General features: G+C 40.9%; 1 protein-coding gene across 1 annotated transcript in view; it reads right to left on the bottom strand.

The window, feature by feature from the left end:
* Positions 1–26,522, bottom strand: part of STK11 (serine/threonine kinase 11) — a 92,611-nt gene that overhangs the window by 16,420 nt on the left and 49,669 nt on the right. The window contains exon 7 of the mRNA XM_075825378.1: positions 9,358–9,415. Coding sequence (XP_075681493.1) covers positions 9,358–9,415 — 58 coding nt within the window. The remainder of the gene's footprint in view (positions 1–9,357; positions 9,416–26,522) is intronic.

Below are 26,522 nucleotides of genomic sequence, written 5' to 3'. Positions count from 1 at the left end.
CTATAATAAGTTTTTTATTATAGTGAAAAAAAATGAAACCGTTAAAAAAGTACACATATTTGGTATCACCGCGTTTGTAACGACCCAAACTATAAAAATATTATATTTTTCCCGCACGGTGAACACCGCAAAAAATGCAGCATCAATATATTAAAGTTGCATGTACCCCAAAACATTACCAATAAAAACTACAACCCATCCCGCAAAAAACAAGCCCTTACAAAGCTTTTTTGACAGAAAAATAAAAAAAAGTTATGTCTCTCAGAATATGGTGACAAAAAATTAATTATTTTATAGAAAAGTGCGCAAACGCCACCAAACATTAAAAAAACCCGATATACATATGGTATCGCCATAATCGTATCGACCCGCAGAATAAAAGTAAAATGTCATTAATAGTGCATGGTGAACACTGTAAAAAAACAAAAACAAAAAAAAAGAACTTATGTAAAATGTATGTTTGTCACTTTGCTTGCCAAAAAATAAAAAAAATCAAATAAAAAGTGATGTACCCTAAAATAGTACCAATGAAAACTACAGATTGTAACGGAACGAATACACACAGCTCGGGTGGAGAAAAAATAAAAAAAGCTCTGGCGCTCAGAATATAGCGACAGAAATTGTGTAGAGCGTTCCAAAAGCAGATAAGATTGGGCACCATTTATCAGTGCGACAACGGCCACATATCTATGAATTATTATTTATTTACCCCATTATTATACCCTTATTATGCCCAGATTACATGTACCCCCATATTATAAACTGAAATACCAGCAAAACCCCAAACAGGACTACTACCAAACAACATCTGCGCTCTAAAAGCCAAATGGCGCTCCCCCCCCCCTTCTGAGCTCTGCCGTGGGTCCAAACAGCAGTTTAGTACCACATATGGGGTATTGCCGTAATCGGGAGAAATAGCTTTACAAGTTTTGGGGTGCTTTTTATTCTTTATTCCTTGTAAAAAAAAATATTATATTTTTTCAGAAAAAAAAAGCAGATTTTAATTTCCACAGACAAACTCTAATAAATATAGCAAAAGAACTGTGGGGTCAAGATGCTAACTATACCCCTAGATAAATTCCTTGAGGTGTGTAGTTTCCAAAACCATGTCACTTTTGGGGGATTTCCACTGTTTTGGCATTACAAGACCTCTTCAGACCGGACATGGTGCCTAAAATATATTCTAAAAAAAGGAGGCCACAAAATCCACTAGGTGCTCTTTGGTTCGGAGGCCGGTGCTTCAGTCCCTTACCACGCTAGGGTCACATGTGGGATATTTCTAAAAACTGCAGAATCTGGGCAATAAATATTGAGTTGCATTTCTCTGGTAAAACCTTCTGTGTTACAGATTTTTTTTTTATTACAAATGAATTTAAGCAAAAAAAAAATGAAATTTGTACATTTCATCTCTACATTGCTTTAATTCCTGTGAGACGCCTAAATGGTTAAAACACTTTCTGAATGCGGTTTTGAATACTTTGAGGGGTTTAGTTTTTAAAATGGGCTGATTTATGGGGTCTATCTAGTACATAAGGCCCTCAAATCCACTTCAGAACTGAACGGGTCCTTGAAAAATAGCCTTTTGAAATTTTCTTGAAAAAGTCAGAAATTGCTGCTAAAGTTCTAAGCCTTGTAACGTCCTAGAAAAATTAAATAAGGTTCAAAAAACGACGCAAATATAAAAGTAGACATATGGGCGGATGTTAATTAGCAACAATTTTGTGTGGTATAACTATCTGTTTTACAAGTAGATACATTTAAAATGAGAAAAATCATAATTTTTGCAAATTTTCTTTACATTTTAGTGTTTTTCACAAATAAGCAATGAATTTATTGTCCAAATTTTTCCACTAACAAAGTACAATGTTACGAGAAAACAATCTCCGAATCGCTTGGATAGGCAAAAGCATTCCAGAGTTATTACCCCATAAAGTGGCACGTCAGATTTGAAAAAAATGGAGCTGGTCCTCAAGGGCCAAAATGAGCGTGGTCCTGAAAGGGTTAATGATGTTAAGCACGCTAGCCAAGAGGTGGCATAAGGAAGAGAAAATGGTCTAACATGCCTAGCAAGTTGTGCCTAATTTGTCATGCAGTGTGCGCCATTGTGATAAATTTGGCGCAGTTTCGGCTTCTGTTCTAGTTTTATCCTGTCCAACTAGAATTCAGTATTAATAAATTGGCCCCTTTCTTTTTATGCTTCACAATGACAAGCAGTCTCATTGTTTTCGATCTATTCCTCGGCACAATTAACTAGTTGTCATTGACCTGATGCACATGGTCATTTATCTCTAAGCAGCGTGGTACAAAATTGCTGTTGACAAAAAACCAGTAGGAGTGGAATATCCTGCTCCGGAGAGCTGATCTAGACATTCCCATTTCTTGTTACTGCTCATCTTGTCTCTGATGGAGTGCAGAACATACAGAGAGGTGACCCAGTTGCTGTGGCAACCAGCGGAGGATGATGGGGGTGCGCGGTTACTCTGCACATCTATCCACACTCAGTGGATGAGTCACACAGTGTCTTATAAGCACTTTGTCACCAAGGGGGGAGAAAACCATAGATAAAGGGAGGGTGAGGGCTTCACAAAAACGTTGTGTATGGAGAGATGCTGGAGAAAAGAGAGATGTGGCGAGAGAGATGGCAGAGGAAATGTCGGCATATGGTGAATATAACGAAAGACTGAATAGGAAAAGAACACAACAAGGTCCGGTTATAGGCAAATGGGGGAATGTACAATAGAAAAGAGAGAACACAGAATATTTCACAGAAAGGAATATTACCTAGTGGAAAATAACTTGGAAGAACTAGAGGACCATAAGACTATGATTGAGCAAGAATACCAGGAGTACTGTGATAAGCTTTCTAGAAAATTTGTGAATGGAAAAGATAGGCTGGAAGCGTTGGCATAACAATGCCTGCTCTACTTTCCCCGTGCCATGTAGAATGCTGCAAGCACAGCAGGCAAAATTGCTTGTTTGTTAACAACATCCCATTTTAGTGGCAAAGGGAAGGAAGGAGAAACAAACAAAAAAAGACAATTTAGAACCGTGGGGGCAAGCAGTGCCCAGTGGTGGAAAGAATTATGCAAAATCAGTCAAACAGTGTATGACAATACACGAACCACATGCTGTATGTGTAAAAGACTTGAATGCACGGAGGAGAAAATATATAGATTATATTGTGCATATCTACAAGTTTATGTGTTGGCAAATTGTAAAAATGGAGGGGTCAGTTAGGCCATCTGAAACCTAGAACAGTAGTAGCGCGTGTGTGGATGAACGTCTCATCAGATTTACACATCTCCGCCACTATTGTCATTTCAAATGGTTCCTCACATTCATGGAAATGACAAATTTTAATAAAAGGTTAATAAAAAAAAGATAGACATTCTTTCCATTCATGTTAATGATGGACCACAGGTTAGGAACCTCTGTAATAGATCTACTAGATCTAATCATCAGAGTTTAGATCCTCTTTGGAATTGGCTACATGGACAATGACATCACATACACTATAAGGGGCTTTTAGCTTGTTGGCGACCATATTGGCGACCATATTGATATAGTTTTATTACAGCACAATATAAATAAAACTTCATATTGATATATCTAAAAATAAGATTAGCTTATTAGATAAGATATAAGATAGGCTAAAACACTTTATATAGACAGTAACTATTAGGGTATGTGCACACGATAACTGAAATTACGTCTGAAAATACGGAGCTGTTTTCAAGGTTTTTTTTTGAGCAACTCGCGTTTTTCACGTCCGTTTTTGGAGCTGTTTTCATTGGAGTCTATGAGAAAACGGCTCCAAAAACATCCAAAGAAGTGTCCTGCACTTCTTTGACGAGGCAGTCATTTTACGCGTCGTCGTTTGACAGCTGTCAAACAACGACGCGTAAGTTACAGGTCGTCGGCACAATACGTCGGCAAACCCATTCAAATGAATGGGCAGATGTTTGACGACGTATTGGAGCCCTATTTTCAGGCGTAAATCGAGGCATAACACACCTCGTTTACGCCTGAAAATAGGTCGTGTGAATCCAGCCTAATAGTGACTGACTAACTGCTTGTTTATATGAGCAGATGGGGTGGACCTTTAGTTATAGAAAACTTCGGACATGTCAATTTATTTTTGCAAAATTCTAGTTATTTTTGCTAACCTATTATTAATATGTGCCATTTCCTTAACTATGAATGTAGTCAACAATATAAAATTACAATTGTCCCATCTTCATTTTTCTCAAATTGCTCGATGCAGTGCCCCTTTGGCTCCCATCAATACAGACTGCCATAGGCCCTTCATTCCACCGAGAACTGAGAATTTCAGCAACCTGAACCCCACTGAGGAGACTGTCTGATAAGTCTCGGACATGTTTTGCGGCATAGCTTTGTCATTATCAAATGTGTCCAAGAGTTAGATTTCTATAAGGCCAAAACCACTTTTACCAACACTTGTTTTTATTTTTTTAGGTTACTAAAAAGGGACATGGTTTTCCAGTGGCACCAAGCACAACTCGTGTATTAAAGTTTACCGCAACTTTTCTGTTTGGATATGGTGTTAGCCAACGAAGGGTATGTGCACACGATAACTGCATTTACGTCTGAAATTACGAAGCTGTTTTCGGGAGAAAACAGCTCCTGAATTTCAGACGTAATTGCATGTACTGGCGTTTTTCGCCGCGTCTTTTACGGACGTAATTTGGAGCTGTTCTTCACTGGAGTCAATGAAAAACGGCTCCAATTACGTCCCAAGGAGTGTCCTGCACTTCTTTTAACGAGGCTGTAATTTTACGCGCCGTCTTTTGACAGCGACGCGTAAAATGACAGGTCGTCGGCACAGAACATTGTAAGACCCATTGAAAGTAATGGGCAGATGTTTGCCGACGTATTGGAGCCGTTTTTTCAGATGTAATTCGAGGCGTAAAACGCCTCCATTACGCCTGAAAATAGGTCGTGTGAACCCAGCCTAAAATTCTGACATTGTACCCAGGGGCAGGTATGCCAGTCTTCATAAATCTCAAGTAACTCTAAAAAAGCATTATTTTTTTTGTAGATAAAATTAACCACTCATCATCGCACAGTATAGGTAGCTTTTTTTGCAGATGTTCCTCGACTTCCCAGGAATGCAGTGTAACAAAGTGGAGTTACTATTGCAAAGGAGGCATTGCCGATAGCAACCAGATTACAGCTAAAACTTTTTAGTCCATTAAAGCGGCAAATTTGAGTTAGCATAAAATATAGCCCCAAAAGAACATCCCAGGCACCCATATTATATATGGGATAATATACCTCCAAATGTAAAATGATAAGAATATTAGTGGTGAAAAGAGGAGACTCCTAATATTCTTAAAAATTTATAGTAGACGTACACGGTTCTGTAAAATACACACCTCAGTTGCTGCAGAACCTCTTTTTGAATATAAGAGGGATCTTCCTGTCCGCATTTATTGATTGATATAAAACACCCTGATCTTTTTCATAAAGTAGGTCTGCAACTGATGTAGTTTTATGTTCTGATGCATCTGGGACACAATACTGTATAACACTGCAGCTGTTGAAGAACCTGTTCTTTGCTTTTGTAGGCCGTTCCTTCTACTAATTGAATCTGTGGCAGACCTCCTCCACAGGTAGAGATGAGCAGAATTTATCTAATGCTACTAGTCTCTGTATAGACATCAGAATGTGATGTTAATACAAATATTATTTACAAATTTATTCGGTCCTTTCTGTTATAGAATTGTAAAACTTTCAGTAAAGAATAAATAAATTCTTAAAAAGGGTCTGTTTTGGGCAATCACTACTTCTTAGTAGGGTACCTTGGCAAAAAAGCATATCACAAAGTGTCCCCCAGATAGGAACCCAGCAATTATCTGTAATCTGTGGGGAAACCTGGCTAGAAGTGTTCAATTTCCCTGCAGCGCCACCACAGGAGAAACAATACATTACAAAGTGACCAATTAAATCGAAGGCGAATCTGTGTAATGCAGAAGAGAACAGGTCCTCCAGAGCAAGAGATGCTCTTAGCAACAACTCTTTTCTCTGGCCAAGAGATCAGTCCTAAACAGGGGCTCCCCTTTATTAAACTTCCTAAGAGGGTAGATGAAAATGTTTTTTCTCCACAGGATATGCCATAAATGTCACATTGATGTGGGTCCCATCTATCTCTACCCCCTAAACCCCATTCTACCTTTCTCGGTTCTTGGGCAACTTCGTAATTTCTTACCATGTAATCAGGAAAACAGCGAAAACAACTCCCATAAGTGAACGGCAGCTACGGAAGCAATGTAGCACGTGAGCTATGCGGTTACCGTAACTGCCAATAATTTCTATTGGAGTTACGAAAACAGCGTAGCTCAGTGAGCTACGCTGTTTTTGTCATTTCCAACCATGTAATCAGGAAGTGTCCGGGAGGCAATGGGAACCTAGAAAGGTAGAACGGGTTTAGAGGACCCCGTTCTATAGATAGGTGCGGGTCCCAGAGAAAACATCTGACATTTATGGCATATCCTGTGGATATGCCAGAAATGTCCCTTCTGGGCAAACCCCTTTAAGGGTGGATTCACACATTGCGTACTTGTTGCAAAATGTCCGTTGCCGAATCCGCACCGAAACTATGCAACAAAGTACAGTACAATGTTAGTGAATGGGCTGCAGTTACAGATTGTAGGCATGCTGCAGATTTTCAAATCTGTTGCTGAAATGTTACAGATTTTATTCATTGCAATGCAAGGAAACAAAATTTGTGGCCAACTTCTGCACCAAAATCATCAACAAAATCCATACAAATTTTATTGTGAATTTTGGTATAGATTTCTAGGGAGGGTCCACAGCGCCATGTCTGAACCTAGCCTTACAATTAAACACACCAAATTGCCACTACTTCCCCTGCTTGTATGCAGCACAGTGAAAAAGAAAATTATTATCTCAGCACATAGATACACACATATAGAAGCGATCTGCTCTCAGGCACACTCATGCTGTGCACAGTCCCCATGGGACTAACCATGACGCAGATAGAAGGTAGAAAAGAAATGCAGAAATAAATGTAGGAGAAAAGGAGATAAAAAGGAGCGGAGGAAGGGAGAACAGAATGAAGATTATAGGAAAGAAACGGGAGATCATGCTTAATAAATACAATTAACGCGTGCAAGACAATATTATAGGAAAACTGAAGTTTCTAATTGACACAAATTAAAAGCGACCCTCCAGGCTCCTGGTTACGAAGACTCATTTACTTCAATATATGTGCAATTTCCTGATGTACATTTTTGGTGGTTTAGTGATCTGTACTTTATGGTCATTGTCCTTGCTGTAATAGAAATTCTCCCCATGGACTGACTTCCTGCTAATCATGTGATAGACTTGCGTTTATACACAGCAGCCAATCTGAAGAGGTAGAGCTGCAGTGGGGAGGGAGAGAGCAGAAGTCTGAACCAATAGTGAGACAGGAGGTGGATTTCAGACTCCCTGTAATCACTGTAGCTATTTTGTAGTCACAGATCACAGCTTTGCCCGAATGTAGCGGAGGTAAAAGCAGTAAGGAAATTAAATAGCAAGTAAACATTACAAATAGGAACGGACTCATATTTTGAGGATGATGACTGGACAGACGCTTTAGGTATACATATAAGTATATAGGTATGGGGAGCTTTTGTGGTCATCGTTGGAGATCTAAAAGTATGACACACTAAGGATTGATTTTATTGGTAGTTATGGACAACTACTCCCCCTTCTGCTCTAGGTATCATTAGGCTGGGTTCCCACAGGATTTGCTACAGATTTTGCACGCATTTTTTTAAACCAAATCCAGGAACAGAACAGAAACAATATATAAAGCAAGGCCTTATAGGTCTGATCTTCTGGATCAGATTCTGGTTTTCGCTTACAAAATGCTGGCAAAATCTGCAGCAAATCTGCGCTGCAGGAACCCAGCCTTAGGCCTCATGCCCACATCAGTTTTTTTTCTTCAGGGTGCCATCTGGTTTTTTAACTGATAGCACCCGGACACATTCATTTTAATGGGGCCATGCACACTTCCGGTGTTTTAACGGAACCGTATGACCGTTCCATCAAAAACAGAAGAGGTCCTCTTCCGGTCCGTTTCTGACGCAATAGTCTCGGCCGTTTCATTGATTTGATCCGTGAAACAACGGACTGCACACAGAAGCCACCCGTGTTTCACGGATCCGTCATTAACGAAAGAGTGCATGAATCCTTAGGGTTGCCACCTTTTCTACCCAAAAAAATAACAGCCAATTTACAAGGGTAAAAAGTGGGTGTGTTTTTGGGGCGCGGTTTTACACCCTCCAGTCACCGGACTGACTGCCTGTCTATCAGATGTATCTGTCTGTCTGTATCCTGCATGTTGCAGGCCATACATGGGTTCCATTTATTTATTTATTTATTTTCTTTTTAAATGTGAACATTCACAACTAATGACAGAGTAAAATTTTGAAGCAGGAAAAAGAAGTGTTCCAAACAATGGAGCAGATTTCCACTGGTTGACACGGACGGTCTTCAGTTCCATAGACGCAAAGATGATCTCTGTGTCTATGGACATCTTGAGTCATACAGGAGACCGATACGTCTGATAGACAGACAGTGAGAGTCAGTACTGCTATGTTCTACTTTAGAGGAGGGATCTGATGTCACTTATTAAGTAGGTGGTATGTCCTCCCACTCTGGTCTGCTATGTTGACACATTGCAGATTTATCGTGATTTTCCAGGGATTTTAACAAAACTAGGGTGGTTTTATGAAATTCAATGCAAAACCGCAATAAAAACCATCAAAAACGCTGTGACACATGAACACAGCCTAAACTAGAGGTAAAAAAATATTTGAAGTTGAAACCGAATACTGGCACCGGTCTTCTAAAATACATTTTTTATGGTTTACCGGGCAGGTGGCGACCCTTAGTATCATTTATGACACCTAATATACCAATTATCTAGGAGAACTACCAATAAAAAGTCCTGTAGCGTAAAAGAAAATTTTGAAGGTACAAACAAAACGGCGATAATTCAAACTAGTTAAGATATACTGTAGATATGTAAATCGTACAATGTACCTATGACAAATCTGAACAAAGCACAGGCAGGAAGTGTTGTAATAGGGACACACTAGCAGAGAAGATGCAGGCTTCAGGCCCGTAAGCTGTCTCTGAGAACTCAGACATGTATGCGGCTTTAAAAAAAAACGGTTGTCACATGTAAATAAAAAACGGGGCTTATGTGTGTTAGTTCTCATTTAAAAGCAATGTCTGGATATACCATTTATCTGTACAACTCATTTCTATTAAACATAGCTGACAATTAAAATGAACCGATAAAAAAATAAAAGCTCGGCTTACTTATGTCGACGAATCTGCTGTATTGAAAATCTTTTGGTTGGGTCGTATTCCAGCATTCCTAGAAGAAAAGAAATTATTTGAAATCGGAAGAATTGGCGCTTTAACAAGAATATTCTGCATTTATCTTAAGATTTAAAAAGGACCCGTTTACTCTCCTTACATATCGGTTTTAGTAAACACTTGTATTACCCATGAAATAACAATGCTAGAGCATAATTTAGTTGAACTCTGTTATTCCTCCTGAAAATGAACACAATTATAACTGGATAAGTTATAATTGTTATATCATATAAATGATTTAGATCATTTGTGAGTGAGTGCTGAACAAGTATTTTAGCATAATTGCTACCAAAAAGCTAAGCAGCAGCTGCAAAAGCAAATACAATTTTAACACGCATATTAAAAAATAAATAAATAAATCCATAAATAAAGAAAATAATAAATAATAATATAATTTAATATTGACCCCGCCAAAAAAACTTTTGGAATTTGAGTATTTTTGTCATGTATGTTTTTGGATCTACGTACTAAAAGACATAAAAGATGTTGTAGAGGGTTCAATAGCAGACGGCTAGATAAATGAGATGAGAGGTCTCTCCTATAATGAGAGATTAGAGGCTTTTTAGATTTATAAATTATCAAAATATGTACAGTGAAGGAAATAAGTATTTGATCTCTTGCTGATTTTGTAAGTTTGCCCACTGTCAAAGACATTAACAGTCTAGAATTTTTAGGCTAGGTTAATTTTACCAGTGAGAGATAGATTATATATATAAAAAAAAGAAGAAAATCACAGTCAAAATTATATATATTTATTTGCATTGTGCACAGAGAAATAAGTATTTGATCCCCTACCAACCATTAAGAGTTCAGCCTCCTCCAGACCAGTTACACGCTCCAAAATCAACTTGGTGCCTGCATTAAAGACAGCTCTTACATGGTCACCTGTATAAAAGACTCCTGTCCACAGACTCAATTAATCAGTCTGACTCTAACCTCTACAACATGGGTAAGACCAAAGAGCTTTCTAAGGATGTCAGGGACAAGATCATAGACCTGCACAAGGATGGAATGGGCTACAAAACCATAAGTAAGACGCTGGATGAGAAGGAAACAACTGTTGGTGCAATAGTAAGAAAATGGAAGACATACAAAATGACTGTCAATCAACATCGATCTGAGGCTCCATGCAAAATCTCACCTCGTGGGGTATCCTTGATCCTGAGGAAGGTGAGAGCTCAGCCGAAAACTACACGGGGGGAACTTGTTAATGATCTCAAGGCAGCTGGGACCACAGTCACCAAGAAAACCATTGGTAACACATTACGCCGTAATGGATTAAAATCCTGCAGTGCCCGCAAGGTCCCCCTGCTCAAGAAGGCACATGTACAGGCCCGTCTGAAGTTTGCAAATGAACATCTGGATGATTCTGAGAGTGATTGGGAGAAGGTGCTGTGGTCAGATGAGACTAAAATTGAGCCTTTGGCATTAACTCAACTCGCCGTGTTTGGAGGAAGAGAAATGCTGCCTATGACCCAAAGAACACCGTCCCCACTGTTAAGCATGGAGGTGGAAACATTATGTTTTGGGGGTGTTTCTCTGCTAAGGGCACAGGACTACTTCACCGCATCAATGGGAGAATGGATGGAGCCATGTACCGTCAAATCCTGAGTGACAACCTCCTTCCCTCCACCAGGACATTAAAAATGGCTCATGGCTGGGTCTTCCAGCACGACAATGACCCGAAACATACAGCCAAGGCAACAAAGAAGGGGCTCAAAAAGAAGCACATTAAGGTCATGGAGTGGCCTAGCCAGTCTCCAGACCTTAATCCCATCGAAAACTTATGGAGGGAGCTGAAGATCCGAGTTGCCAAGCGACAGCCTCGAAATCTTAATGATTTACAAATGATCTGCAAAGAGGAGTGGGCCAAAATTCCATCTAACATGTGTGCAAACCTCATCATCAACTCCAAAAAACGTCTGACTGCTATGCTTGCCAACAAGAGTTTTGCCACCAAGTATTAAGGTCTTGTTTGCCAAAGGGATCAAATACTTATTTCTCTGTTCACAATGCAAATAAATATATATAATTTTGACAATGTGACGTTCTGTTTTTTTTTTTTTATATATAATCTATCTATCTCCCACTGCTAAAATTAACCTAGCCTAAAAATTCTAGACTGTTCATGTCTTTGACAGTGGGCAAACTTACAAAATCAGCAAGGGATCAAATACTTATTTCCTTCACTGTATACATATATACAAGGTCTGTACAAAGGAGCAGAGGCCATCAATTACGTGTGGAGGAATGGATGTTTATTCATCGATGTAACAAAGTGTTTGGAATTGTCTATCAGAAGAGGTGCAATGGCAAATAAAACAACAGTAGTTAAAGGGGTAGGCCTTTATCTCTCAAGTAATGGCATTGAGAGTTATAATTAAAGGAACATTCCTGGCAACCACCAAGTATACTTTTTTTGCAGACACCCTCAAGATGGAGTAGCGTAGTCCAAAAAAGGATTCCAACATATACCAGCCCAACGAAGACCAAAAGGACACTCTTTTGATCTCATTTGGGCTAAGTGAGCACTATCGACATGTCTATCGTACATCAAAAGCTTTCTGAGGTACAAAATAAGCGTAGGGCACAAACGTGATGCACACAGGCCATTAGTTGTTTAAGGAACACCAAAGAGAGAAATCATGCCTTGCCCGGTAGGCAATGCACTAGAAATAACACGGTGTCAGATTTGCTACGAGTGTGTCTCTAATAAGGCACGAGAAGTTTAATGTAGAGCAGCACGGTGGCTCAGTGGTTAGCACGGTTGCCTTGCAGCACTCAAGTCCTGGGTTTAAATCCGACCAAGGGCAACATCTGCATGGAGCTTATATGTTCTCCGTGTATTTGCATGGGTTTACTCCGGGTTCTCCAGTTTTCTTCCCACACTCTAAAAACTATATTTTGGCTCTATATAAAACAAGAGGAAATGAATAAAATATAAATATTTCTATTGCTTATTTTGCGTCAACCTATTCCACAGAAGTTGTAACCATTCACATCAGTCCCCGTCCTTACTGGGGCTAAAAAAAAACGCATTTCCCTACCTCAGACACACACGCACGGGTCAATTTCAAAGGCAGCCAATGAACCCTTACGTTTTAAGAGTGTGAGAGGAAACCGCAGTTTACAGAGAAAACTCTCGCTAACACAGGGAGAACATACAAACTTCATGCAGATGTTGTCCTTGGTCGGACTGGAATCTAGGACCACATTGCTGCAAGGTACCAGTGCTATCCACCGAACAAATAATAATTGACATAGGGATATAATCCAACTGCTGGGTTGCATCAGGAAGGATTCCCCCCCCCCCCATGAGGCAACATTTTACCGCAATAATACCAGGGTTTTTGTTTCGACTCCCCCCCCCCCCCCCTAGCCTGTAACAAGGACAAGGGGGCATTCTCTACACCTAGAGGAAAAAAAGGTTTCACCATCATCACAGACTATGGAACTCTCTACCACAGGATGTTGTGATGGTGGATTCTTTATAAGTTCAATAAGGGCCTTGATGCCTTTCTTGAAAAATATATTATTACAGGTAATGAGTACTAGATTCTGCAGATGGGACGTTGATCCAGGGAGTTATTCTGCTTTGGCCTAATTTAGGCTTTGTCCACTCTAGCGTCATCGCTTCAGTTTATAACAGAGCCATGAAAACTATACTGGATCCGTTTTCAAAAGCATTCTAGCGAATCCCAATAGGACTCCATTGACTTTAATGGAGTACTGATGGCTTAGATAGTGCTGCAGATTGCCCGATTCTAGCCATCAAAAATACTGGAAAGGCCAACGGAAACGCTGAAGAAACCCCTGAACTGTGCCTAAGCTGGAACATGTGGAGTCAAAAGTGGTCTAAGGCGGAGTTCCCCTGATGCGGATTTGACCCTTTGCAGTGCAAAGAGTAAAATCTGCATCGAAAATCTGCTACATAGTTTTAAGATACAGATAATTGACAACATTTCCTTTCTTGGTAATAGTCCCTACTTATATGAAACTTGTAAGTGAAGCACTTACAGACTTGTAGGGCACAATAGGCCGGATTATATTTTCAACATATATTCAGTTATAAAGAAACTTTATGAGCCCTTTGGAGTTATCTATATTTCTTACTAAAATTCAATCTCTTTTTCATATAAACCAGTGGTGTCCAAACACAGATCCTTCTCAATGAATTAGAAGATCATCAAAAAGTTAATTTATTTCAGTAATTCAATTTAAAAAGTGAAACTCATATTATATAGATCCATTACACACACAGTGATCTATTTCCAGCATTTTTTTCTTTTAATGTTGATGATTATGGTAACAGTTAATGAAAACCCAAAATGTAGTCTCTCAGAAAATTAGAATATTAAAATAAGCCCAATTTCAAAAATGATTTTTAACCCCTTAATGACCGCCGATACGTCTTTTTACGGCGGTCATTAGTGGGCTCTATTCTAGAGCGCCGCCAAACTACGTCGGCGCTTTAGAATGAGATCGCGCTGCAATCAGCGCGTATATCTCCAAGCCTCAGCTGTTAGCTGACAGCGGAGGCTTGCAGACAATGTTAGGGGAACCTCTGATAGGAGGAGGTGACCGCTGTGAACAGCCTATCACAGCGATCACCACCCGCTGTTAGTGTAAACAGCGGGCTCTCTCCTCTGCTCTCCGTCTCTCCTGTCAGTTGTGGTTTTGTGACAGGAGAGACAGAGACCTGTGAAATCGAAACGAACAAATCGTTACAGTCAAGAAACATCACATTATATTGTAACAACTCCCCCCCCTGTTTTTTTAGTTACTTTTATTTAAATTTTTATAGTAAAACTCATAAAAAGCAAAAAAAAAAAAAATTATAATTTTTTGGAAAAAAAAAAATTTTGTTACAAAAAAACTGTTACTATTAGAGAGGAAACCTATTAGAATGGCGCGCAAACTTTATAGCGCAGAGCAAGCTTATGCTATTTTGTGCCCTGATTCAGGCAGTGACACAGGAACCGCATCAGAAGGGGAAATATGCTATGATGAAACTAGAAGTACTGCTTCGGACGCTTCCGCAACAACTCCCCCTATGGAAGATGCCGCTGTTGCCGAATCCACAGGCGCAACTGCGGGAACTAGTAATCCAATAGTACCGCAAATTTTTTGGGATCCTGCAGCAAACTTTATCCCTCAGGTGCCCCAATTTATGTCAACTCCGGGCATAAACCTTGACACCACGAATTTTGCCCCACACAATTTTTTTCATATTTTTTTTACGGATGAGCTGTTACAATTAATTGTGGACCAGACGAACCTTTTTGCAAGGCAGTTTTTGACGGAAAAGCCTGCATGTGGTTATGCAAGGGTCTGGGTTCCTACCAATGTCCGCGAGATAAAAATTTTTTTAGGGCTCATTCTGAATATGGGCATTGTAAAAAAACCGTCCACCCGTTCTTACTGGGCAGCAAGTCCTATTCATGTAACCCCAGTTTTTTCATCAATAATGTCCCGGAGCAGGTATGAGGTATTAATGCATTTCCTGCATTTTAGTAACAATTTAGAAAGCCTGCCAAGAAGTGATCCCGGGCACGATCGCCTTCACAAGCTGAGGCCCTTTATTACTGCGCTAAAAGACTCATTCCTAAAATCCTACACTCCTGACATGAACTTGAGTGTGGATGAATCCCTAGTAAATTTTAAGGGGAGATTGTGTTTCAGGCAAAACATACCATCAAAGAGAGCGAGATATGGCGTAAAGCTATATAAAATATGCGAGAGTAAGACCGGTTACACATGCGGCTTCAATATATATGAGGGCAGAGACCGTGAAATAAATCCCCCAGGATGCCCACAAAACCTTGGTGTCAGTGGAAAAATCGTCTATGACCTTATGCAGCCGTTCCTTCAAAAAGGCTACAGAGTATACACGGACAATTTTTATTCTAGTGTGCCACTTTTCAAAAGTCTTCACGCTGACAAAACAGGGGCCTGTGGGACGGTTCGCAGAAACCGCAAAGGATTGCCACCACAACTTCTCTCAATGCGCCTGGCAAAGGGGGAATCCATTGCTTTCGCAAGTGATGAACTTCTTGCACTTAAGTGCAATGATCGGAGAGAGGTTTTTATGCTGAGCACTATACACACTGACACCAAGGTCACTATCAGAGAGAGAGGCGCTACTGCGAACAGACAGAAACCGCTCTGTATTAGAGTACAACAAGTACATGGGTGGCGTCGACCTTTCAGACCAGGCTCTCCAATCTTATTTGATCAAAAGGAAAACTAGAGCCTGGTACAAGAAAGTGGCAATTTATCTGATGCAGGTTTCTACGTTCAATTCCTATATAATATTCAAAAAGGCCCAGGGAACCATGACATATCTGGAATTCCAAGAAAAAATTATTGAACATCTTTTATTTGAAGGAGGGGAAGTAGGACACCATGAATCAGAAGATGTCAAGAGACTCACGGAGCGTCACTTCTTACATCCTATCCCTGCCACTGAGACGCAAAAGTATCGGCAGAAGAGATTCAAAGTTTGCCGAAAACATGGCCGAAGAAAAGATTCACGTTTTTATTGCCCCTTTTGCCCTTCAAAACCAGGACTGTGTAATTACCCATGCTTTGAGACCTACCATACAGTAGCACATTACTGAATTACCAAAAGCCAAAATAGGGAGGGATTCCTTATGCAAAAGTGAAACTGTCAATGATAATTCTGGGTGGGGGGGTCTTTATATCTGTGGGGTCTTCTTTCCCAGATTGGGTAATTTTTAAGTGTATTTTTATTTTCCGACACCACAGGGCCTCTGCAAAGACTCTCTGGTGCCTAAAAATCAGCTTTGGAAACAGTCATCCTTAGGCCAAATTGGACACCTTTAGTTTGAGGCCTTGCCAAGTGCCCGTGAGATAACAAACACCAACATATTTGGTATCCAAGTAATCAGAACAAACTCAGAAATAAATCTAGAGGCATGCAAAAGTAAAAACATTATTTATTTAAAAAATGTTACACAATAAATTGAAGAAAACATATTTTTTGTCTACATTTTTTTGCATTTTTGTAAAATTTAAAAAAAAAACAAAGAAGAAAACCTATAGTATAAACCACCAAAAGAAAGCCCTGTTTCTGCTGAAAAAAACCATACCAAATTTGTAGGGATACATTTGATTCCTACAACGTTATAACCAATTAAATAAAGACCTAGTGAAACTGCTAATTTTGCTTTGGTCATTAAGGCCCAGAATGCATGCAGGGGGAAGGGGTTAATACTGAAATGTCGTCCTACTGAAATGTAAAGTATATGCCCTCAATACTTGGTCGGGGCCCCTTTTACATGAATTACTGCATCAATGCAGAGTGACATGGAGGCGATCAGCCTGTGGCACTGCTGAGGTATTCTGGAAGCCCAGGTTGCTTTGATAGCGGCCTTCAGCTCGTCTGCATTGTTGGGTCTGGTGTCTCATCTTCCTCTTGACAATACCCTATAGATTCTCTATGAGGTTCAGGTCAGGCGAGTTTACTCGCCAATCAAGCGCAGTGATACTGTGGTTATCAAACCAGGTATTGGTACTTTTGGCAGTGTGGGCAGGTGCCACGTCCTGCTGGAAAATGAAATTAGCATCTCCATAAAGCTTGTTAGCAGAGGGAAGCATGAAGTGCTCGAAAATTTCCTTGTAGACGGCGGCACTGACTCTGGACTGGATATCACACAGTGGACCAACACCAGCAGATTACATGGCTCCCCAAATCATCACTGACTGTGGAAACTTCACACAGGACCGCAAGCAACTTGGATTGACGCCTCTCCACTCTTCCTCCAGACTCTGGGACCTTGATTTCCAAATGAAATGTAAATTTACTTTCATCTGAAAACATTACTTTGGACCACCGAGCACCAGGCCAGTCCTTTTTCTCCTTAGCCCAGGTAAGGCGCTTCTGACGTTATCTCTGGGTCATGAGTGGATTGACACAAGGAATGCAACAGTTGTAGCCCATGTCCTGGATACGTCTGTGTGTGGTGGCCCTTGAAGCACTGACTCCAGCCGCAGTCCACTCTTTGTGAATCTCACCCAGATTCTTGAATGGCCTTTTCTTGACAATCCTTTCAAGGCTGCGGTTATCCCTGTTGCATGTGCACCTACTCCTACACACTTTTTCCTTCCTCTCAACTTTCCATTAATATGCTTTAATACAGCACTCTCAACAGCCAGCCTCTTAAGCAATTTCCTTTTGTGGCTTTCCCTCCTTGTGGAGGGTGTCAATGACTGTCTTCTGGACAACGGTCAAGTCAGCAGTCTTCCCCATGATTGTGTAGCCTACTGAACCAGATTGTTGGACCATTTAACCCGTTAGTGACCAGCTTTTCACGACAGCCACTAATGGGCTTTATTCTGATGCATAAGCCTTTTTACGGCGCTGCATCAGAAGAAATATACAGAGCAGCGAGCCGTTAAAACTCCCTACCTCTGGTAGCTGAGGGCTGGGGGCATCCCTGCTCGAACAGGTGAGATCGAGATCAGTATCGATCTCACCCGTTTAACCCCTCAGATGCGGTGCTCAATAGCGAGCGCGGCATTGGAGTGGTTTTGGAGAGAGGGAGGGAGCTCCCTCTCTCTCCCACCAACACCCGGCGATAAGATCGCCGAGTGACTGTGTCTCCGATGGGAGCCGGGGGCCTAATAAAAGGCCCCCAGGTCTGCCTGTAGTGAATGCCTGCTAGGCTATGCCAGAAGCATATCCTAAGCAGATGATTGTCCGTTTTAAATGGACAGGCAGTAATACACTGCAATATTAATAAGTATTGCAGTGTATTATAATAGCGATCGGAGGATCACATATTAAAGTTCCCTAGTGGGACTAGTAAAAAAAAAAAAAAAAGTGACATTTTTTTTAATGAAAACCCCACTTTTTCCCCTTACAAACTGCTTTACAATTAAAAAAACAAAATAAAGCAAAAAAGTTACACCTATTTGGTATCGCCGCGTCCGTAATGACCCAGACTATAAAGCTATTACATTATTTAACCCGCACGGTGAGCGCCATAAAAAATAAAAAACAATGGAAAAATTCCTGATTTCTGTGAATCCTGACTCAAAAAAAAATTTGATCAAAAATTATCAAAAAGTCGCATCTACTCCAAAATGGTACCAATAAAAACTACAAGTCGTCCCGCAAAAAAAAACCCTCATACAACTGCATCGGCAGAACAATAAAAAAGTTATGGCTCTTCAAATATGGAGACACAAAAACAAATAATTTTGAAAAAAAAAAAAGTGTTTTTACTGTGTATAAGTAGTAAAACATACAAAATCTATACAAATTTGGTATCGGTGCAATCGTAACAACCCGCTGAATAAAGTTATTGTGTTATTTATACCACACGGTAAACAGCGTAGATTTAGGACGCAAAAAGAGTGGCAAAATTTCATTTTTTTCTATTCTCCACCCAAAAAAAAAGTTAATAAAAGTAAATTAATAAATAGTATGTACCCCAAAATGGTGCTATTAAAAAATATAACTTGTCCCCAAAAACAAAACCTTATACAGCTATGTCGACGCAAAAATAAAAAAAAAAGTTATAGCTCTTGGAATGTGACGATGGAAAAACTTAAAAAATTGCTTGGTCATTAAGGTTTAAAATAGGCTGGTCATTAAGGGGTTAAAGGCTTAGGAAATCTTTGCCGGCGTTTTGTGTCGATTAGCTGATTAGAGTGTGACACCATGAGACGAGAATCTTCAAGTTTTACCCAATATTCTAGTTTTCTGAGAGCCTAAATTTAAGGTTTTCATTAACGGTTAGCCATAATCCTCAACATTAAAAGAAAAAAATGCTGGAAATAGATCACTCTGTGTGTAATGAATCTATAGAATATAGGAGTTTTACTTTTTGAATTGAATTACTGAAATAAATTAACTTTTTGATGATATTCTAAATTCATTGAGAAGAACCTGTAGTACATTGAGATCTACTACACCTCAGGGCAATGTCCAGTTCATATTGATGTTGCGTCATCAGGCTGTTCCCTTGTTGGCTTTAACTTAGAAGTGCGAAAACTGTTGCAATAAAAAAGAAATAAGCAAAAAACTGTGGCGGCCATCACTATTATGGGGACACTGGGGAATACAAAAACATTGCAGCTACATGCTCCGCACGTCACATGTACCTTTCCCTGATCCCATAAGTTCCACAAAAAGTAAATCCAAGGTTCAAAAAGTCTGGCCACTCCTGATCTAAAGCTGGCCACACGCACGAGACAGCTCATTGGCCGACAACTATTTCTCTTGACTCCACTATAACTATGCAATCTTAGTTCCACTAAGCATGCATGTTTATTTTAACGAAGAGCCCTTTTAAACCGGCCAATAATCGGCTGGTGCAGCGAGTGCCGACCAAAAACATTATTTGTAGGGTAGAAAGTGAAAAAAAAACAGCAATTCCTCCATTGTTTTTTGCGCTTCGTTTTTACGGAATTCACTGTACAATTAAAACAACATGTTAACTTTATTCTGTGGGTCAATAAGATTACGGCGATACCAAATTATATTTATATATATATTAGTTTTTTTTTATGATTTACTACTTTTACATGGAAAAAAATAAGTGTAAAAAATAAAATGTATTTTGTGTCGCCAATTTCTGAGAGCCATAACTTTTTTATTTTTCCGCCGATTAAGTGGTAAGAGGGCTTATTTTTTGCAGGATAAGCTGTAGTTTTTAATGCTACCATTTTGGGGTACATGCGAGGTTGTGATAACTTTTTATTCCATTTCTTGTGGGAGATGAGGTGACCACAAAAATAGCGATTCTGACATGACGTTTGTTTTTTTATGGCGTACACCATGCGGGTTAAATAATGATATATTGTAATAGTTCAGACTTCTACGGATGCGGCAATACCAATTATGTTTATTTAACTAATGTATTGCAGTATATCGTCTTTCTGACAGGCTTCTATTAAGCCCTGGCAGAGGCAGGGCTTAATAGGAGCAGAAAGATGGCAGACGTGGGGGCCTTCATTAGGCCCCCAGGCAGCCATAGCAACCATCGCCACCCCACGATTACAGTGTGGGCGGCGCGATGAGCTGCTAAAGGGGGTCGCCCCCTTCTTTATAGCGATTTAAATGCCACGGTCACTATTGACTGCGGCATTTAACGTGTTAAACGAGCGGGATCGCGCTCGAGCGCGATCCCGCTCATTACTGTGAAGTATCTGCTGTAACATACAGCCCACACCCGCATCTTATGGAGCGCTCTATAGTTCCCCCTTATCCGGCTATGACGTAGCAATACATCAAATGTCGGGAAGGGGTTAATATGCCTCTTCCTGTAGCAGAGGGGGAAGAGGGCTATTGAGTGGTGGACTCTCCCAGCGTGGTTGAAAAAGGGAGTCGTTGGCAGCACAGCTTTCCTTTAATATATTAGTATGTTCACCCCCCCACACGCCATGTGACCATTACATTGCTGGCCATCTGTAGGTGATGTTGTCATGCTCATAGCAACCAATCAGAACTCAGCTTTCTTTTAATCTCTGGTAAAATGAAAACTGTGCTGTGATTGGTTGTAGTGGGGGGGGGGGGGGGAGGGACACCGTTTTTCTTTTAGACAGTTTGGATAAATCTGCTAACTAAATAAGACAGGGTCCGGATGCTGGCCAATATAAAACGGCCGTTTTGGTCAGTTTTTCTCAGCCATTTTGTATCCGTTCCGGGTTTCAGATCTTAACATCCGATTGTGACCCGTTTTGGATCAGTTTTTCACTGTTCGTTTTTAAAAAACGAATGCTTTTCATTTGTCAATGTTTTGGGGTCCCAACCCACTAAAAACAACCACAGGTAGGTCACATGATCGCCCAAGTCACCATTTTCTCTTGCTTTCAGTGTATATAGAGCGGTGTCTGATCCATCAGCTTCTTTGCATTGGTTTCTGGCTTTTTCTCTTCTATTTTTTATTTGCTACCATGTCCTCACAACCATTGAACCGTGTACAGCAGCTTTGGCTGATTTCTCGGCAATTCGGACAGCAATTGCAGATATTGACGCCCTCTATAGATAGTGCCACACAGCCCCCTTGTAGGTAGTGCCACAGTGCCCCCTTGTAGGTAGTGCCACAGTGCCCCCTTGCAGATAGGGCCACAGAGTCCCCTTGTAGATAGGAACACACAGCCCCCTTGTAGGTAGGACAACACAGCCAACATTCATTGAACACTGGCTCAAGACTAACCAGGAGGAGGCGGAAACTCCACTTGCTTTGTGGTTGAGCGAGCACACCGGTTTCCGGCTAAACCACCGTTGACGGGCGCTGCCCCGAGCCCCTTCTTTGTCAGGCTATTAAACTACAGGGATCATGATACAGCCTTACGTCAAGCCAGACTAAAGGCTCAATTAAAGTTCAATAATTACACTATTTCTATATTTCCTGACTTTTCGGCAGACCTCCAGAAGCAACGTGCCACCTTTACTGAGGTTAAAAGGAAGTTTAGAGATCGACATATCTCCTACTCTATGGCTTACCCAGCTCGCCTTCGGATCGTGGATAACGGCAAGGTGATTTTTCTGCATAGTTCGGATGATGCAAGTGAATGGCTTTGGATGCATCCCCCAACGGCCTGATTGACCATGGGACTGATACCTCTTGAACTCTCCTTTTGGTTCCTCATTCCGGTTTGCTGATGCCGACACAAGTCTTGAAAACGACGGGCGATTTGTGGTGATATATTATCTTTGCTGTTGATATATAGGATGTCTTATTGGTGGTTCCGGTCTCCTGAGCCCTATGATATTGTAGAATGACCTTCATACTATATCTTATGTCTTTACCTCCATTTATTGATATCCGCAGACCGTGACTCTGTGAATATATATAGCTATGGTCCGGCAAAATATGATAGTTCTGTTAGGGTATGTTCACACGCTGAGCCAAAAACGTCTGAAAATACGGAGCTGTTTTCAGGGGAAAACAGCACCTGATTTTCAGAAGTTTTTTGAGCAACTCACGTTTTTCGCTGCGTTTTTCGCGCCGTATTCGCGGCGTTTTCTCGGCCGTTTTTGGAGCTGTTTTCAATACAGTCTATGAGAAAACGGCTCCAAAAACGTCCCAAGAAGTGCCCTGCACTTCTTTTGACGAGGCAGTCATTTTACGTCACGCTGTGACGTCACTTCCCCAGGTCCTGCATCGTGTCAGACGAGCGAGGACACATCGGCACCAGAGGCTACAGATGATTCTGCAGCAGCATCGGCGTTTGCAGGTAAGTCGATGTAGCTACTTACCTGCAAACGCTGATGCTGCTGCAGAATCAACTGTAGCCTCTGGTGCCGATGTGTCCTCGCTCGTCTGACACGATGCAAGACCTGAGGAAGTGACGTCACAGCGTGATCTGCCAGAAGCTGGGCGTTCTGAAGAGAAGTGGATGATACTTCTCGTCAGAACGCCCAGCTAGTAAAAGAAGTAAAAACGCCCCGATGTACGCACATAATACACGCCCAGTTGCACTTTTACTTTTCAACACGCCCAGTTGTACTTTTGCAAGCCTCATTTGCAGAATTACAAAAATGGTCATAACTTGGCCAAAAATGCTCGTTTTTTAAAAATAAAAACGTTACTGTAATCTACATTGCAGCGCCTATCTGCTGCAATAGCAGATAGGGGTTGCAAAATCTGATGACAGAGCCTCTTTAAGGCAGAAAGCCCCACAAACAAGCAACAACTGAAGACAGCTGTAGTAAAGGCCTGGCAAAGCATCACAAAGGAGGAAACCCAGCGTTTGGTGATGTCCGTGGGTTCCAGACTTCAGGCAGTCATTGCCTGCAAAGGATTCTCTACAAAGTATAAAAAAAAACAAAAACATTTTATTTATGGTAATGTTAGTTTTTCCAATTACTTTTGAGCCCCTGAAATGAGGAGGCTGTGTAGAAAAATGGTTGCAATTCCTAAACTTTCACAGGATATTTTTGTTCAACCTCTTGAATTAAACCTGAAAGTCTACACTTCAATTGCATCTCAGTTGTTTCATTTCAAATCCAATGTGGTGGCATGCAGTGCCCAAATCATGAGGATTGTCACTGTCCGAATAATTCTGGACCTAACTGTATGTCTCTTCAGTTTCCCATGACCGTAGAGGAATTTCAGACCGTAGTGCTGTACTTGTTAGGTTGGAATTTCCAGGTCAGTGGCTGTTACCAAACTGGAAATTGCATCCTTTTTGGTTAAAACAGATTGGCCCCTCTGACCGTATCCCAGATAAAATTGTACAATTCTTGCGAGTTCATGATCTCCCTATTTCTCATACTCTAAAATGGGATACCTTCAAAGCTTATCTCCGGGGTTGTTTACGGTCCACGATATCATATATTTAAAAAAATAAATAAATACAGCTCACTTGGAAAGGGAGATGGAGAACATTGTGGCGGATGCCGAATCATTGTACATTTCTGATCCCACTGAGGCCCATAAATCTGACTGGTTGGGTTTGACCCGTGTGCATCAGCTTCACATAAAAACGAAGTGCAAACTTTTCTTTGCGCGTCAGTACTATTTTTAAATGGGTCATCAGTCCGGCCAACTTCTAGCCCATTTGAATAGACCGGAAAACACTTCTAACTCAGTTTTAGTCTGGCCACTTATTAATGGCAGGGGATACCATTGCCACCAGATTTAGAGACTATTATGCCACGCTATATAGCTCATCTTCTAACTATACTATAGCTGATGTTTTTTATTATTTAGCGGACCTGGTTTTCCTCAGCTTGTCATCTGAACAAGTTGCTTTACTTGACGCCCCCATTTCCATGGAGGAACTGAAGGATGCGATTTGTGAAATGGCGGCCCACAAGTCACCTGGTGACTGATGGGCTCCCCATTGGTCTATAGGCGGTACCAAGAATACATTCCGTTACTACTAGATACACTCAACCAGGCCTTAATCACCCATTCACTTTCTAGGAGAACTCCATCATGCTTTTACTTAAACCTGGTAAAAACCCTGAGGATTGTAGTTCCTATAGACCGAACTCTTTAGTTAATGTAGATTATAAAATCCTGACAAATACTTGCTAGAAGACTGAACCAAGTTATTTTAACAATCATTCATCCGGACCAAAGTGGGTTTATGCCTGGGAAATCTACTACCATCAATTTTAAACGTGTACAAACAATCAATCATACAGGTGGGTAGAGCTCATAATATGCCCTGGGCTATTGCTTCGTAAGACAGCACGAAGGCATTTGATTCTGTTGAATTGCCATTCCTTATAGCTTGCCTTTTGGCTTTGGACATAGTTTTATAAACTGGATCCAACTTCTTTATAAATCCCCCAAGGCTAATGAGGTGGTCAATGGTGGTATCACATCGGACTATTTTTTCCCTCGCTAGGGGAACACAACAGGGTTGCCCTCTTTCCCCTGCTTTATTTGCAATTGCCATAGAAGCTATAGCAATTTGATTAAGATCTACCCCCACAATAACGGGTATACACTGGGATGGGAAAACTAGTGTGGTGGGCCTGTACGCAGATGATATGGTTCTTTTCTTATCTAATACATCGGAGTCTTTTGCTCATGCCCTTACTTTACTGGACAACTTTTCGCGGTTTTCAGCGTTGAAGGTCAACTGGTAAAAATCTGCTTTAATGTACACGGCCTCCAATCCGCCCATAGACCCTATAGTGGCACAGTGTGGCTTGGCTGTAGTTGACAAATTTACATATTTGGGAATCCCTATAGTTTTGGAACACACTAGGGTGAAGGCCGATCCTTGATCCTTTATTCTCCCACATAGGACGGAAGTTTAAGTTATGGTCTAGACTACCTTTATCAGTCGCTGGACGCATAAACTTGGTTAAAATGGTTGTTCAGCCTAAATGTTTTTACATATTGCAACATATACCGGTTTTATTCTCTCAGGCGTATTTTCGTTCTATAAATTCTCTCCTTATAGCGTTTATATGGGGCTCTTCTCATTCAAAGCTTAAAATTTAACTACTCTTCAACGCCCCAAAATAGATGGGGGAATGGCGTTCTCAGATCTATCCACTTATTACTTGGCGGGCCAGTTGCGTGGTTTGGGAGACTGGTATCTAGACACGCCTTTGTTAGACTCTACTTATTACCTAGCCTCCTTGGTAGCTGGGAACAGCCGGATTAGCTATTTAGAATATCCTCAATTTACAAGGTCAAGCACGTTGCTCCCCCTACATAGAGTGTCCTTGGCGGTGTGGCGCGCCTCTAAGGCCCTGTTCACACAGGTTTTTTTTTTATTTCAATGGGAGGTGGACGCGTTTTTTTACAGCGAGCGGTGAAAAACGCTCGCAGTAAAAAGCAGCAACATGCCCTATCTTCGGGCGTTTACGCCTCTGACCTCCCATTGACATTAATGGGAGGCAGAGAAAGCGTATTTGGCTGCGTTTTTGCCCGTGGCACTCAATGGGCGAGAGCGAAAAACGCGGCAAACGGCGTGCAGGCAGATGAAAATGAGAATTTTCCTCCTGCAAAAAACTTAGTGTGAACAGGGCCTAAGGCTATGCTACATTTTAGAGATACTATTCCGGATCTGCCTTTGTGGAATAACCCCACTTTACCATCCCTACAGGCCATTCCAGATTCTAAGTTCTGGCGGGACTTGGGAGTATTGAGGGTTGGGGATGTGTTTAATGACGGCTCATTCCTCACATTTATTCAATTGCAAGAGACTCACCACCTCCCTCAACTACTACAATGGTACAGATACCTCCAGCTTCGACATGCCATTCAATCCCAGTTGCTGCCTAGTACTGTTGCTAGATCTGTGTATCCTATTATTGTTATATTGAAATCACAGGGTCCTAGGGGCCTAATATCTGCATTATACACACACATCTACTCTCCACCAAAGTGGCCTCGACACCATTAGCAATATATGATAAATGGTTAATGCAAATACCAGATCTCACCCCCGATGATAGGACTGATGTACTGAGCTCTCACCTGTCAGTATCTCCAGCTTATTATTAATAATAAACTAATTCAGCTTTGCATTATACAATCTTATTTAACACCTACTAGATTACACAAAATGGGCAAAACACCCACATCAGTTTGTCATGGGTGTTACCAGCCGGAAGCAAATTTCTGGCACCTTACTTGGGACTGCCCTACGTTTTCACC

This window comes from Rhinoderma darwinii, chromosome 1, assembly GCF_050947455.1.
Source record: "Rhinoderma darwinii isolate aRhiDar2 chromosome 1, aRhiDar2.hap1, whole genome shotgun sequence".
NCBI lineage: Eukaryota > Metazoa > Chordata > Amphibia > Anura > Rhinodermatidae > Rhinoderma > Rhinoderma darwinii.
This window is presented reverse-complemented; position numbering and strand designations above follow the sequence as displayed.